General features: G+C 41.3%; 1 protein-coding gene across 1 annotated transcript; it reads left to right on the forward strand.

Annotated features, from left to right (window-relative positions):
* The first annotated feature begins 1026 nt into the window (after positions 1-1026).
* mosmoa (modulator of smoothened a) lies at positions 1027-15273 on the forward strand. Its single transcript, XM_083897064.1, has 3 exons — positions 1027-1620; positions 7720-7932; positions 13887-15273. The coding sequence occupies exons 1-3, from the start codon at positions 1515-1517 to the stop codon at positions 14069-14071; spliced, it is 504 nt and encodes a 167-aa protein (XP_083753190.1). The 5' UTR covers positions 1027-1514; the 3' UTR covers positions 14072-15273.
* Positions 15274-15782: the final 509 nt, after the last annotated feature.

Genomic DNA, 15782 nt, shown 5'->3' on the forward strand with positions numbered 1-15782 from the left:
TATAAATGCTTAAGTTGTATCAAAGTAAATGACCACACTGCAGCATGTGAAGTTGTAGTACTTGCACTAGAGCCCTGCATCATATTTTATTAACTGATACTAAATCAAATATTAATCTGCTGATTGGCGCTGTATGCATAACAAAGTGGAACACATAAAGCAAAAATAATGGAGATACTTTGATAGCAAAGAATTATTCATAAGTGAAATGAAAGTACTTTTTGTCACTTAATGTCTACATTACTCTGTTGAGAAATGCTCATCACAGAAATCAAAAACATTTAAGAAAAAAACGTCAAGGAAGCAGAGAACACAAAAACAATGTGCTGAAATAGATTTTTCTCAATAATTTTGCCCATCTTGTTCTATCTGGAGGCCTCTGTGATTTTTTTAAACATCACTTAATTTAGGTTTTTACACAGCAGTGTAAAAATCAACATTAATTGCTTGTAAAATAATCAAACACAAAAAAGAAAGAAAGAAACAAACCAAGACAAATGAAGGACAATCTGCAGAGAAAACATAAATATCAGTGCATCATAAAACTCAGGACACAGGACAAACCGACCCCCCAGTTTTTAACATAGTATCGCGAGGAGACAACGCTCACCCCAGAACGTGAGTTGTGTATGTGCATGGGTGCGTGCGCGCGCACGGCGCTGCGTGGGGGTGTTCGCCTGATGTCATTTGGTGGTAGACAAGGAGGCTGAGCTAACGGTGGGGCACACGACAGAAAAGCACAACAATAACGTTTCAGCTTTACCGTCCTCAGCGGGATTTGTATGGTCGCTTTCGGGTTAAGGTACGCAGCCTGACGAGCTTCTCACCGTGCTCCGTAGAAGAGGAGGAGGTGGAGGAGGATGAGGTGAAGCTAACGGATTCAAAGTACCAGATGCTATTCCAGAAGGGAAGGGAGACGGATAAAGCACGGGACGGGGATGGGTGCTCTTTTTCCTGACTGGTGACTGAAAACACGGATAACGCTTTGTGGGGGGACTTGTTAAGCCTTTTCCGCATCTTCCCTTCAGTTGCGTTTTGTCTGAAATGGTATTGCTGCCGCGGTCTCGGCCGTCGAGCAGCTTCTGGGCCGCAGCTCGGCTCGCCGAGTCCGAATCTGGGGAGTAGCTAGCTAGCTACCCGCTAGCCGCAGCTGTACCCGATGCTGCTGCCTGTCGCTGCGGCTGTTGCTGCTGCTGCTGCTACACGGATCCCACAGACAACACGCGCGGTTCAGGGACTCAGTGAGCGTTTGTTTTACCTTCCTGGACTACAGTGGGTGTTTGAGATGTGATGCGTTTGTGCCTTGCATTTGAGCCTTTCGTAGGTGGAGGCTCTCACTTGCACGATACGAAGGAGCTAACGTTGCTGCAAAATGCACAGCGGAACCACAACAGCAGGCTTCTGTTGACGGGGGCGAGGTTAGACAGATAACAGCCCACCCTGTGTCTCCCGACTCTCGGGGTCACGTTTGGACATCGACCGCCACATCTTTCACCGCTTTATCAGCTGGCGATATGGATAAACTAACAATAATTTCAGGGTGCCTGTTTCTGGCAGCAGATATCTTTGCAATAGCCAGCATTGCAAACCCAGACTGGATCAACACGGGTGAATCAGCAGGTAAATAAAGCAGGCCACAACTGCCCTTCACATCTGTTGTTTTGTTTTGTGTGTTTAGCAGGTTTTTTTTGTCTGAATCATCTGTCAAAGAAGCACAGCAGATAATCTCCACAACAAAGCTATGTCCTATTTTGTCTGTGGATGCTCTCATCTGCAGCCTTTGCCCTCCGTAGCAGATGTTTCCATTGTATGTCTGTTTTGCTTCTAATTATTGATAACGAAACCTCTCAAAGTTCTCTCTCTCTGTGGCTCTCTGTTGGTCCTAGGAATGCTATCCATTGGAGATTTTCAACAGATAAATAGTTAAAAATAGACACAAAGGACTGATTCAATATTTTAGATCCCAAAGTGGTGCCCTCATGTTGTTTAATTTGTTGAAACAGCTGTCAAGAACACAGGCATCTCATTTTTCAGTTATGTAAAACAGAGAGAGAAAACCAACGAAAACTCACGAGAAGCTGAAAAGCAACAGTGAATTGCATAATTGCCATATGGCTGAAGTAGTTGGTTCATGAATACATTTCTTGGAAACGAAGTGGTAACAGCTTTTCCCAGCAAATTCATGATTGAAATGTTCAATGAATCCAACAGAAATAGAAACAACAACAACATGGGCTTGCACTGGGTTTGAGGATGGGTGAAATATTTTGGTGGCTCAACTCTTGATTAAATTGTAAAGCAGTGATGTGCTCTGATTAAATTAATCGATGCAGAAAACAGTGGATTTCATTATTAAAAAACAGTAATTTACAATTCTAACAATAATTGTCTTATTCCAACTAAACTGCATTAGAAAAAATACATTCGTAAACGTGGCAGTGGCTGAAATTGTATTAAATCAAATGTCTTCAAGTTGGACTACCACACCCAGATAATGTGATTGGGAGTTGAATAATTACTGTATTTATTTGTTCAGTCAAATTCAAGCTGGCCTGGACTCTCTGTGCATGCGCCACAGTTTCCACCCTCAAAAAATGATAGAAGAAGCCGATATGTGGACGAATGAAATAGCAACGAAAGCAGGTTTTAATTCAGGATGGCATATTTTTTGGACTTATGAGGAGTGAGAGAGTGAGTTTATGCTCTGTCAGTTTAAATAATTGGATATGGATGGTTGGGATGGTGTCTAACATGCTAAAGTCTAGTTGCAAACTACCTAAACAGATAACTGCCTAACTCCAACAAGCTTAACGGGGGTGTAGTGCCCCTTGCTTAGCCGAGGCGGTCACACTTCATTCAATAAATTGTTTCCCCTCTAATGCTTGCACACTGGGACAAGGGCAGCAGTCCAATTGACTAAAGTGGAACATGGAAACGTACTGACTTGGGTGCAAACCTCCATCAATGCCACTCCGATTTATATCTGCTCAGTTTTTTGCACAGATTTTTTAATTTGGTCTGTATCGCTTAAGAAGTGAAACGAGCAGTCATGTTTTTACACACAGTCAAATTGCTGTAGATACTACTACTTGAAGAAGGAAATGTCACGCTGATGTCACCCTGTGCTAATGACAGCATCTATGACTTTTTCCTGACTTCAGTGTGATATCCTCAGGCAGTCGATGCAAAAGCTGATTTCCTGTGCCACTGTTCAAGACAAAAGCCATTGTTGCAACAGTCAGACAAAGACTGAGATTCTTCGCAGCTCTGCCCATGATTGTCCCTCTTCACAGACACTTTTTCCCACCTTTGATGTCGTTTTCTACAGCCTGAATAACTTCTAAAAATGCTGTATACTCATGTAATGCTCATTTATATACATTTTCTAGTAGTGACTATAAGTAAGTGAACACGTTTACAAACCGCTACTCAGTTGCAGGATGTGCACATCCTGCACACATCCCCCTAACAATTCAATGTGCCTGGTCATACTTACTGTGTTTTGCATCCCTGGAAAGCCGCTTCGCATTGCCCAACCCGAGATAGAAAAGTGTTTAACAACATAAAAGCACAAGCTCTGATAGCTCTTGATGTACTATTACTTGTAGGCTTGTTTTTTGACTGTATTTTAATGGCAAATGTAATCACAATCTCAGACAGTGGAGTGGACACACTTAACGTATTAGTCGTGGATAATAGCTTTGGACTGTGTTAATCAAAAACGATGAAATGGGTGGAAATAAATGTTTATTTCATAATCACTGCAGCTCAGGAACTGCTACTGTTTTTTTTTTAGTTTGACAACATTCAAATAAGACAAAATAGGAGAATGTTAAGTGTGGTTATTTTTGGTATCCCCTTTCAAAGCACAAGGACACGTCGTGTCATTGATACAAAGCAAGTGAAACCAGGCCCACACTATACAATATTATCCAGTGACACAGCTGCAGAGCCAGCAGTTTTAACCAAGATCTAGCCTCTTCCACCAACAGGCAATGACAAAAACCACAGCACCAGTTCATAGATATATGTCGATATAGATGTAGCTGCCATAGAATATGTAGTTTTGATATCGAAAAAGAGTTGGGTTATAAAGAACCGATGGGTGTGAGCAGTGTTAACATTGTAGTATAGATATTGTAAATGTTTTTTTTGCCATAGTTGGAGGCATTTCAACAGCTTCTTTTGCAATGAAATCTGCTTTTTGCTGCAGGTTATCACACTCTCAATTGATTGTTACATTTACTGGCTGGTTCAGTCTAATGGCCCAACAAACATGGGAGCATGTTGCTGGACTGCCACATTATTTAATCGGTTTTGAGGAAAATTTTGTTGGCAGGTGAATGGTTGAATTTTTCTTCCCCCACACATCATTATTAATGTTTAAAACATTACATCCTACAGCATCACCACCAGCGGCGTAAGCTGTTGTTGGCTGCTGTAGCTTGCTTACTTACTTGTGTCCACCGAAGTCCAGAGTCCTGTGTGAGTCATCCCTCAGGAGCTTTCAAATAGCAGCACCACTATGCTCCACTAATGACAGCATCACCATGCTGATGATGAGCAGACAGACACTGGCCTCATTTCCTCAAATTGAGCCAATGCATGGTGAGAGGAGTGTTTTGATCATGGAGAGCAAAGAGCTGACTGCAGGCTAACGGCATGATGGAGGCGTAAAAAGGGAACTGGCCTGTTTTTGTTGTCGTCTTTGTTCAGCTTTCACTATATGAATGTGTGCAGACATGCAGTACATGTAATAAATGGATGCACTGTGTTTGCAACTGCAAATAAGGGCCATTATAAAGATAAATGCTATATCACTTAACCAAATGTCTTTTTTACGCACAACTGAATTGTGATACACCAACTTGTTGCATTGTGTAGCAACTGACCTTTTTCTTTATAAAGCACCCACAGCTTATTTGGATTCATTAAGATTCAGTCATTGTCAGTCATAATATTGCTCTCACTAAAAATGAGGAGGCAAGCTCAGCTGAAAAAAGTTATCAGAGCTTAGCAAAAAGAACTGACAGCGAGATACACCTAGCGTGGCTGTCTGTGTTTAATTCTCACAAATATGCCAACAATAACAAAAACAGCTTTTTATGATGTGTAAATTGCCTGCACTGCCATTTAACAGATACACGAGTGGTATAATCTGTTCTTTACCAGACTGTTTCTTATATGTATTCTTCTTCAATATTTGGTGAGCTAGTCCTAGTTAATGCTGACGTGACTCAGCATCTCGCATGTTTGAATATTGACTCAGATTTTCACTCGCTCTGTCGCTGCTTCCCTGCCTGTTCAGTTTTTAACCTGCATTTATGAGCTACAGCTTATCCACAGGAGACAAGATGATCCAGGGAAAATGGTCTTAAACCTGTGCCATTAACCAACGCTATTAAACTTTATCCTATTATTTCCCTGTTCCCAGAACCAATCCCTGCTTTTTAACCATCACTTATCTCCTGTTATTACCTTTGTTCAAGGTTGCTTTGTAATATCTGCAGGTACAAAGTGTTTGTATTTTTGTCATGAGATGAGTCAAGATAATATTAAAGACCCTAACGTGAAAACTGAAGACGGTTTCCTCAAATGTCAGTATATCTTCATGTGTGGGGTGTAAGTGGTTCTTATTGAGGTAGCTTTTATGCAGGAACTCTTAAGCCATAGGGTCTGCAGCTTCCGTGGCTTATGAAGCTTACCTTTAACGTATGCTCTTGAGTGACTTCTCTTTGAACCTCTGGCATTACTTGTGTGGATTTGGAAGGGTTGAGTGTGTGTTTGGTTATCGCTCTCGCTGCCTGTTATAAATGGGACAGGATTTCCTCTGGACAACCTGCACAACCCACCGCACCCCTGGAGCACATTTCTCACACAAGCTTTGCTTTCTTTTTGTTTCAGAGGTTTGATATTCAGTGGGGCTATTCACTGCATGGCATAATCGTTGTTTGAATATACAAAGGTTGTTACAGACGGGTAATAATTGTCTGTACTCGGGTTGTGATGAATACCTAATAACATACTTTACCTTCTGAAACTCCAGCTTGCTTACTTTTGTCTTGCTTAGGCCACTGTTTAACCTTTATAATGTTGCCCACAGCACGTAGGCTTGTAATTTAAACAATTTGTTACTTTTTGGCTGTAGAATGAAGGTGTATCAGTTGCTCTCTTTTTTTCATTTTATAGCTCAAGCAGAGAGGAGTTATTTAAACATCAGTTTTAGAATTAGCTTAGCCTCCCCATCCCAACACTCTGTCTTCACAGGTCCACAAAAATATGGTACTATAGAAACTGTAGGTTCCAGAAGTTTTCAGATGGGGACACAATATTTTGTGTGGACCTGTGTGCCAAGCGAGTATATTGGTTTCTTTACGCCATGTCAGCATTTGGTTTCTAAATGGAGATTAAAGCAGATCCTATTGAGACCCTTTGAGCAAGCATTTGATTTAATGGCATACGAGTCTCTCGCATGCGTCACTCCTATTTACCGGTATTATGACTGATGCTTGTAATTGGTGCCATTTCACTAACCGTGATCGGTTCAACGGTCTAATTTGAGCACTCAGACTAAAATCGGTTATAATACACAACAAATTGTGAGTGCTCAGTTTGATTTAAAACATTAAAGACTTATAAAACACCAAAAAAACATAAAGAGGTGTCGCTGCTCTACTCCAAAACGTCCAATGTCTCTTATTATTTGTGGACAACTAAAAGGCACCAGGGTGTGTGACAGTGATGTACTATTCAAGAAACTGCGCATCAACATATGTTAGCTCATCTCACCCTAATGTGAAAAACAACCCTGCCCATTTTTCACTTTAAGATGTCCCGTCCTATTGCATCTATTGCTCAGGGTCCATCTTCCTTACATTCTGTGATCAGCAGAGTCCTGAGTGATGTGGCACTGTTCTGCTTACTCAGGGTGAAATTTCCCTCAAGTATATGTGCTCTAATTGAATCACTTCCCTCCAGAGAGGTTGCACCACCAGAGCATATTTCTGGTGTCAGTACTGGCTTCCATGACTCGGTGTGAGGCATGAGTCCATTTGTCTGATCAGTGAGGGATAAGCACATTAAGTCATGTCATTTTTTGTTTTGTGAAAGCAGATGTGCAAAGCTATGCATTTACAGAATACTTCGAGAGAATACGTGGAGGTTGGGAGACCAAGTGAGAAGATTATAAAAGAGCTGGTGGTGATAGCTGGGTATGTGAGGAGGCTTAATCACACAGTACATCTATGGAGATTATTATACCTTTAATGCTGCACATTTGCTTGATATCTGAAGTGTGTCTGAGTGCCATGACTACGTGGGATGGATTCACTAATTGGCAGGAGTGATATAGTGCGTGCTGTCTTTTAGCGAGTGTTGCAGTGCAGGGAAAAAAATGTTGGCTGCTTGCACGTTTTGGCCCAGTTTAGCAGGCTTTGAATAGGTGACAAATTAAAGGACACTTTTTCCTTCACCTCCTTTCCCTCCTACGCAGGAGATGAGTTGCTATGCTGTGGTCTTCCCTCTCTGGACAGTGTCATTGATTAATGCACACACTCATAGCTGCTTTGTTTGTCTTGATTATTGGACTTCAGCCTTTCCTGTTAAAGCTAGATCGAAGGCCTAATCTCTGTTTAAAAATCCAAATATTTGACGTGTCTGGACCCTAAACTTTATAAAACACACCTCATTAATGTTAAGTCTCTCTCTTTCTCTCTGCAGGTGCCCTTACAGTCGGTCTAGTTCGGCAATGTCAGACCATCCACGGACGAGACAGGACCTGTATTCCACCACGGCTGCCTCCAGAGTGGGTCACGACACTTTTCTTCATCATCATGGGCATCATCTCCCTCACAGTCACCTGTGGACTGCTGGTGGCATCACACTGGCGCAGAGAGGCTACCAAATACGCCCGCTGGATTGCCTTTACTGGCAGTAAGTGAATCGCCCCGCATGGAAAGAGTTGTGCTTTACTGGAAGTGCTGTCGGTACATTTCCCCTGGAGCTTTCTCACGGTTTCCATGTCCCACTGCATCTTTCTTTACATAACCTTTTGGAAGTCTCCTTTGCTACATTAGTTTACCCATAAACATTTTCTCTTAGGGGCAGAAAACGGTAGAAGAGATTAGGACGAATCAGTGTGACATATTGGGTTCAGTGCAGTTGTGCACTGATAATTTACAAGCATACATCTGTATTTGATTTTTGTTTTTCTGACTTGAGGACATGTGTGTGGTGTGTGCATGTTAATGAGTGTTTTTTTTTTCTCCCATGCTGCTGACTTCTCATGATCCCTGAAGCTAATTTATTAAGTAATGCAGCTCGTCTGTTACCTGAGTGGGCGGCGTGTGTGCTACAGCTTTTCTCTCCTCTCCCTCTTTAACCTTGAGCATTTTTGCACCCTTATTTTTTCTTCCAAACAAGATTTTCTCTATTGATGCGCTTCCAACACCTTTAATAACTCTCAGAAACCATCTCAGGCTTTGTGGCTGAGTTTGATTGGTTAGTTAAGGGAAAAGATGGCCTCAAGCACACTTGTACAGATGGAGCAGTGGCATGTGAAGCCACAATGCTCTGTGCAGTTTTATTGTTTCAAAGCTTGGTGCATTTTTCATGACACTGTGACTTCTTTGTTCTGTGGAGGAAACATAGCCCAAGGATTTGAACAAGCACCCAAGTTGTTTTCTCGTTGGACCAAATGCAGATTCATGATGTTTTGTAGCTTGCTTTAATCACTTGCAAATGCCCAGTGAATCACGACTTGACAATATCCCAAACCCCTCGGCTAACTCATTTGTAAATCTGTCTCACAAGTTTGAAAGACATTGAGAAGAGATGAGCGACAATGAGAAATCGTAAAAACACACCATACGTTAAAAATACTAACACTGTGTAAGAGAGAGACCTTGGCTGAAGCTGAGTTGTTTACCTCTCCAGGAGAAAATTACCCACACCAACACCTGTCTTCAAATTCCTCTCCGCTTTTAGCCGCCTACAGTTTTAATGCATTTCTTAGAGACGTTTAGTGCTGGGTGGCAAATGGGTTCATACAGAAGACCGGTACACCGTTCAAAAGTTTGGGGTCACCTATACATTTTTTTGTGTTTTCCATTAAAACTCACACTTTTATTCACCAAAAGAGTTGCAAAATTGACATTGACAAGATTAGAAAAAAATATTTTTATTCAAAATAATAATTTTGCCCTTTCGTCAAAGAACTAGCAAAACTGTTTTCAGCTGTCGTAACATAATTGTATGAGGGTTTTCTAATCCAATAGTCTTCTAACACAATGTACCATTAGAACACTGGAGATAGGGTTGCTGGAAATGGGCCTCTATACACCTATGCACATATTCCATTAAAAACCAGACGTTTGCAGCTAGAATAGTCGTTTACCACATTAACAAATGTATAGAGTGTATTTCTGATTGATTTAATATTAGATTCATTGAAAAAAAGTGCTTTTCCCTCAAAAATAAGGACATTTCTAAGTGACCCCAAACTTTTGATCGGTAGTCTACATCGCAAGACTGGTTTATGAAAAACTGCTATTGGATGTGATGGATATGGTGCACATATTATGTGTGTATTTTATGGCTGTGTGGATCGCTAAACACTTCAGTGACTTGTGGTCAGCTAGAAATCCTCTTGTTTTAGTCAAAAATGGAACAAAGCTGAGGCTTTTTTCCCTGGTTTTGGTGAACCTGAGCTTCAGTGAACAACTCTCTGCTCTGTGGGATACACGGGCAGAGGGAGAGGGCAAGAGGTTAAGTGAGGTAGTGTGCGGGGGCTCTTGAAGAGTTGAGTGAGGAAGACGAGCTGAATGAACAATCATGTGGGTTAAGGTCAACTGCTCAGGGGGTTAGTAAGAAAGAGCTGGATGCAAGTTTAGACTCGAATAAAAGAGCAGAGAGGAAGAACAAGGTGGTTCATTTGGGGCAAACAGGTGAAGAGGGTGAACCGTCTGTAGTGTATTTGGCTCCAGGATTCTGGCATCTGAATGGGCATCTTTGTATGACAGCACAGCCTGCCTCTGTGTGTATGTCTATATACACACACCAGCACCAGCAGCAGCAGCAGCGTTTCCCCAAGGTGCAACTGTTAAATGTGGGAGTGGAGTGTTATTGAGGTAATAAGTAAAAGTTTACAGTAACTGCCCAAAATAACTCTACTACTCTGGAGTTTAGACCGTTTTAGAAACTGTCCTCATTTCACTTCATCGCTCGACAAAATCTGGATGACGAGACACATTTGGCGATACGATACGTATGCTGATACATGGGTTATGATATGAGAGATATATATATATATATATGTTGTGAGAAAAGCACTCGTGGTAAAAATATAACAATATAGTACACAAAGTACACCGTTTTCTTTGTCGAGTTTAAGGAGGGGGGAGAAATGGCGGAAAACTTGGTGCCGACGAGCAGCCAGAGGCTTAAATCCAAAACAAACCCACTAACTAGATTATGTGCGATATATCGCACTTCAAAGAATTGATACAGTATCACGTCAGTGGTGTATTCTGTAATGTAGTCTCACACCCATACTGTTAAACCGTTTCGATTTTACAGTAATTTAAATAACTGGATTTATCAAAAGCTACATGTTTACATTTTTATCTCTCAGTTCTTATGAAATAGATCATCTCTGGTCTGAATTCTAGCCGATTAACAGCAGCAGGATACAGGCGGGGGAAAGTACTTTCTGCCCAGTGTTCAAATGGCTGTGCTATATCAGGTACTGAACAGTTTTGCAAGATGGATAGTAATGTGAAGCTAAAAATGGCCGTCATGAGTTGTTACTCCATAGATTACAACAGAGATGAGGTCAGCGAAAAATAGAAGCAGCCACGTTTAACTTTGAAGACGTCTTTGTTTACCAACCGCCCTGATCTTTGTCGCTCCGATGATGCTAATGTAAAGTGTGTTAAAAAAATGCAACACCATTTTTTTTTTTTTTTTTTTAATTTCATTTGAAAAGAAATGTTACGATCAATATTTAAGTACATGTTTGTCTGACCGCTTATATTGATTTATGAAAAAGTAGCCATGTTCGTCTGGAGCATTCAGGATAAAAATTAATCTAATGATTGAGATGATGATCATGTTTGATTAGAATCCTGAGACCAGTGACGTAAACATATAAACTAAGACGCACTGAGTCAGAACTTCACAGTGTGTTCACTTTTTTTAAAAGGGATGGGGGAGTATGAGTAGTATGTGCTGTAATAACCCAGTTATCATTTGTAAGTGAGAGGTCCCAGTTTGTCAGTTTCTGATGTAGTACATGTCCAATTCCAAGAAGTACTTTTTTTCCCCATGTTTTTGCTTTTAGTGATGCTGCTAGCTGGAAACCTGTTACAAAATTATGTGACACTGTATATCCTCATATCCTTGCATTTTGTTTTTAACCACACACCATCTTTGATAGATTTTGCAGGTAACATGATATATACACACTATATTTCAGCCAGAAACAGCAGCTAGTAGAAGAGACGATGATGCTCAACAATGCTGCACGCAAAGGTAGCTCCACAGGAGCAAACACTTGATATGTGTGCAGACACGTCATCTGACAGCAAGGGTTCAACATTTCCATCCAGCATTGCAGTAGTGAACATAAACACATGGTGATATTGAATCGCTTTTCAGACACCAAGTATTGTTTTTTTTTTGTTTTTTTTTAAATATAATATGTTTTTACTCATGTTCACGAATAAACATTCAATAAACCTTTTATGGATGAGCATAAAAAAAAATCTATTGACATTTCATTATCGTAATTGTGACTTAAATATTGTGATAATATCGTGGTGACTTTGGTGATTCCCCCTCCTAGTGTAAACCAGGGGTGATTATAAGATCAGAGCTTTAAGGTTGCAAAAAAACAAACAAAAAAAGACCTGTTAACCTCTTCATCCCTAACCCTCTTTTTGGGAGCCCCTGCTCAAAAATGACTATATATCTGCAATTACAAGCTCTGTGGGAATTATCTTCCACCAGAAGTGTAAGCATCACTCTATCACTGTGGATCGTACCATTTGCAAGGCAGAGTGGTTTCTTCATGTGAAAGGGTTTTATCCACCAAAGGATGTTAACCAATACCATGCACCATTGCATCTGTGGTTTATCTCTTAGCTTTTTCAGTTTGATAATTTTGTAATAGGGCTGAACCATTTTGAATAATTTCGATTATTTTGACAGGAATTGCGACTGCGATATGATTCTCCATATCAGAGGGAATGGTAATTTTTACATAATTTTTCTAATTTTTATTCAAAAAATACACATTTTAAAAATGATTACTGTGTGATATTTGTGCAGATTCATGAGGTTCTTTTCAGTCTCTTGCATAAGATGTGTATAGATCAAGATGAATCTAAAATATTTCAATCAAATTTGAATGAATTGTTCAGCCCTATTTTGTAGTAATCACAGTCATTGTTCCAGTGTGTCTTTAGTTGGTGCTTGGTGTTATCTAATGTTCTGTGACTGACATGAAAGAACACGGTGACTAAAGTTTTAATTTAACACAACTATCGCCTTTGGGGAAATGTGTTCACACATAAGGTTCATCATTATTTCGAGGAGATATTGTGCAGCTCTGTTGGCAGACGGTGCCAGATGTTTGGGTTTCCCGAGCTTCTGCCGCGATAATTAAGTCAACATCGAGAAGTCTTACAAAACTAATCTGCTGCTATAATGAGGGAAAAAGCCCATGAGCTGTCATTTCAGCAGCTGCACAAAGCAAGATTTGTGTACATTTGTAAGGTTGTATAGTCTGACAAATGATTTAAAGTTACAGGACAGCTCTTGTCGCTGACTGTCACACTGTTGTTCATCCATTCTGTGTATCTGCCTTTGGAAAACTGCTGCTTCAAAGCAGTTTGAAAGGCTCTATTGTATTCTACGTTATAACAATTTAATTCAATCCGAGCTGCCTGTGTTCATGCTTAATTTTCCTGCATTGTGTGCAAAGCTGAGTCATATGCTGAATCTCAATTTAGTAACCCTTTTTCCCTGATTTTGTCACAGACGAGCATAAAAATAACATTATTTTTAATAGAAAAACATATAAAGACAGTGACGGACATTCATTTACGCACAATTTTATTTATTTCCCCTTATGCATCATCACAGCTTTTTTGTTAGTGACTAATACAAAGTTTAATACCGCTTATTCACAAACAACTATATTATTGTGTATTACAAACATTATGTCATTATTAAAAAATCCATCTGATATAGTTTGCGTATTGGATTTCAACTAGTGCTGGGCAGGTTAATGGTGTCGACGTTAACGCACGTTAGCAAATGGCGCGTTTCCATTACCGCTGACCGGAAAAAGACGTGTGTTTCGTCATGTTTAAGTGCCGCGGCACTGGAGTCCAGGCACCGTTTACCAGTTAGCTCCTTTAGCGCCATTAGCCTACAGTTGAAGTGGGGCGGTCTGTTTATTGAACGAAAAGAGCAGCGCAACAAATAACCAGCATACCTGTGTCCGGGAAAAGTTCTATTCTTGGCTCCACAGTGCAGCCCAGAGTCCTTCACAAACTTCCAGCCTCAGAGGATTTATCTGCCCAGTGCATACATGTTATATATGACGGCAATGTGCCTGCTCGAGCCTGCAAATGATCACTTTTCCAAATGCTAACTGTTGTTAGCTCCCAATAACCTCTGTGGCTGATGTCATTTCCTGTCCCAGAGCGTTCTGAACAGGGCTGTTTTGGCAGGGTGATTGAACTGCTGTGGTGCTTCATCCTTTCACTACTTTAACTTGAAGAAATAGGATATAATATGAGACCTTTAAGAGGTGTTTGTACAGAATGATCTGTATGTGTAAACCAAAGATTAATAGTTTTTCTCTTGCTCCTTCCTTCCAGTGATCCTCTTCTGTATGGCAGCGCTCATCTTCCCTATAGGCTTCTATATCAACGAGGTGGGAGGCCAACCGTACAAGCTGCCCAACAACACGGTGGTCGGCTCTTCGTATGTACTTTTCGTCCTCTCCATCTTCTTCACCATAGTGGGACTGCTGTTTGCAGGCAAAGTGTGCCTCCCAGGCTGAGGACTTGACTGCGCTCGCCTCCGGACTGGCACGAGAGGCTCTGAAAATTTCATGGGATTTACAGAAACACGCAAAGACTGAAAATGAAAGACAATGAACTTTTGTCCAGAAGCCTGATACAGGGGGGAAGTTTTCTGCTCATGTGTTAAGAGGCGGCAGCACCATGGAGTATCCAACTACCAAAAGATGAAAACAAATAAATGAACAAAACACTAATGGGGGGGGGTTATGGGCGCAATGAGGTGGAGAGTGAAGTTGAAGAGAGGGCAGCAGAGGCTGTCAAAGCACCCTGTCACTTTTGATTTAAAATATGGCTGTCTCTCTCTGTCCCTGTTCTTTCTGAAAGGGTGCTTACTGTGCCGTTGTCATGGCGTCCGTGGCCACAGTGCTGGCGCACATTTCTTGAGGACCACTACAGCCACTCTTTCTGATTCCCTACTGCCCGCTCTGCTGCCCTCAGCACACATTTGCACCGTCACGTCCGCTCTTGTTGCTATTTTTGGCTCCTCTTAGCTATTTCAGTTGTGTGTTTTTCTGTTGTTGTACATTTCGGGGTTCTTTTTTTTTTTTTTTTTTTCACCCCTTGCCACCTTTCCACTGAAGTAGTGTGAGTGTAATTGAGGTCCACTGAACTAAACCCTATTGAGGGATATTTGGGGGCAGGGTCTCAGTGCAGAGGTATGTTCTTGTTCAGATGTGTGGTCGGAGAGCGCAGCTGTAATCCCAGCTGTCCGGGCCGACGCACGAGCGGCCGCGGGCAAGAGGTCAGTGCAGGTGTGCCGCCTCTTTGTCTTCACCCACCTCCTGCTCAGGAGCAGGTGGCGGTGAGGGATGACCACGCGGGCAAACAGAACAGATCAAGTACCATTAAGGAGAATGCCACTCAATCTAAGACCTTGCATAATGTTATTTATATAGACAGCAATAATGTATCAAAGACAGCTAAACCCACAGTACTGATGCACATGTTTTTGCCAGTAACTAGATGACTGTGAATTTAGAGAATAATCATCCAAACGTAAACTTTTTGTATTCGTAGTACGAACAGCTCAGTGACCTGCAAAGTATTTTCAAAGATGTACATACATCTCTGTGGTGTTGCATTAAGCTGAACTCATAACATTACTGCAAACAGTATTACTTTGCCACATAGAGAAGATTAAGTTCTGATCGGTGTATAAAAAAAATAAATAACATGTTAATGCTCAGAGTTGGTGGAATTCTCCTTTAATGTATGACGCGAAAGAACCGAGCCAGGAGTATCTTTGTGTTTGTCTTTTCTTTTTTTGAAGAAAACGGTGATGTCACTGGGACTGCAGGTCAGGCCCATGTGAGGGGCTGGGCCTCAGTGCTCATGAGGCCTGTGAATGTAACACACACACACACACACACACACACGTGCCACACATGTATATGCTATAGTCTAATTATACAAAATTATAAAGCCTGTCAACTCAAATTTGACCAGATATAAGTGGTCTTATCCAAATGTCTGATGCACTCGTGGCCAGATTTGACAAAGTTGTTCGCAGTTGTCATATTTATGTGCCGTGAAGCAATATGTGTGTCTCCCCAGACGTCGTGACGTGAGGCCTCCCTGATTCTGAGGATTCCTGGTCAGCAGTTCTGATCTTGCCAGGCTGGCTTTCTGCTAACAGGCGGTCGGAGGAGTGAGCGGAGACAGCCCCTCCCAATCTCCCTGTAACCCTCT

Source organism: Microchirus variegatus, assembly GCF_963457635.1.
Source record: "Microchirus variegatus genome assembly, chromosome: 10".
Lineage (NCBI taxonomy): Eukaryota > Metazoa > Chordata > Actinopteri > Pleuronectiformes > Soleidae > Microchirus > Microchirus variegatus.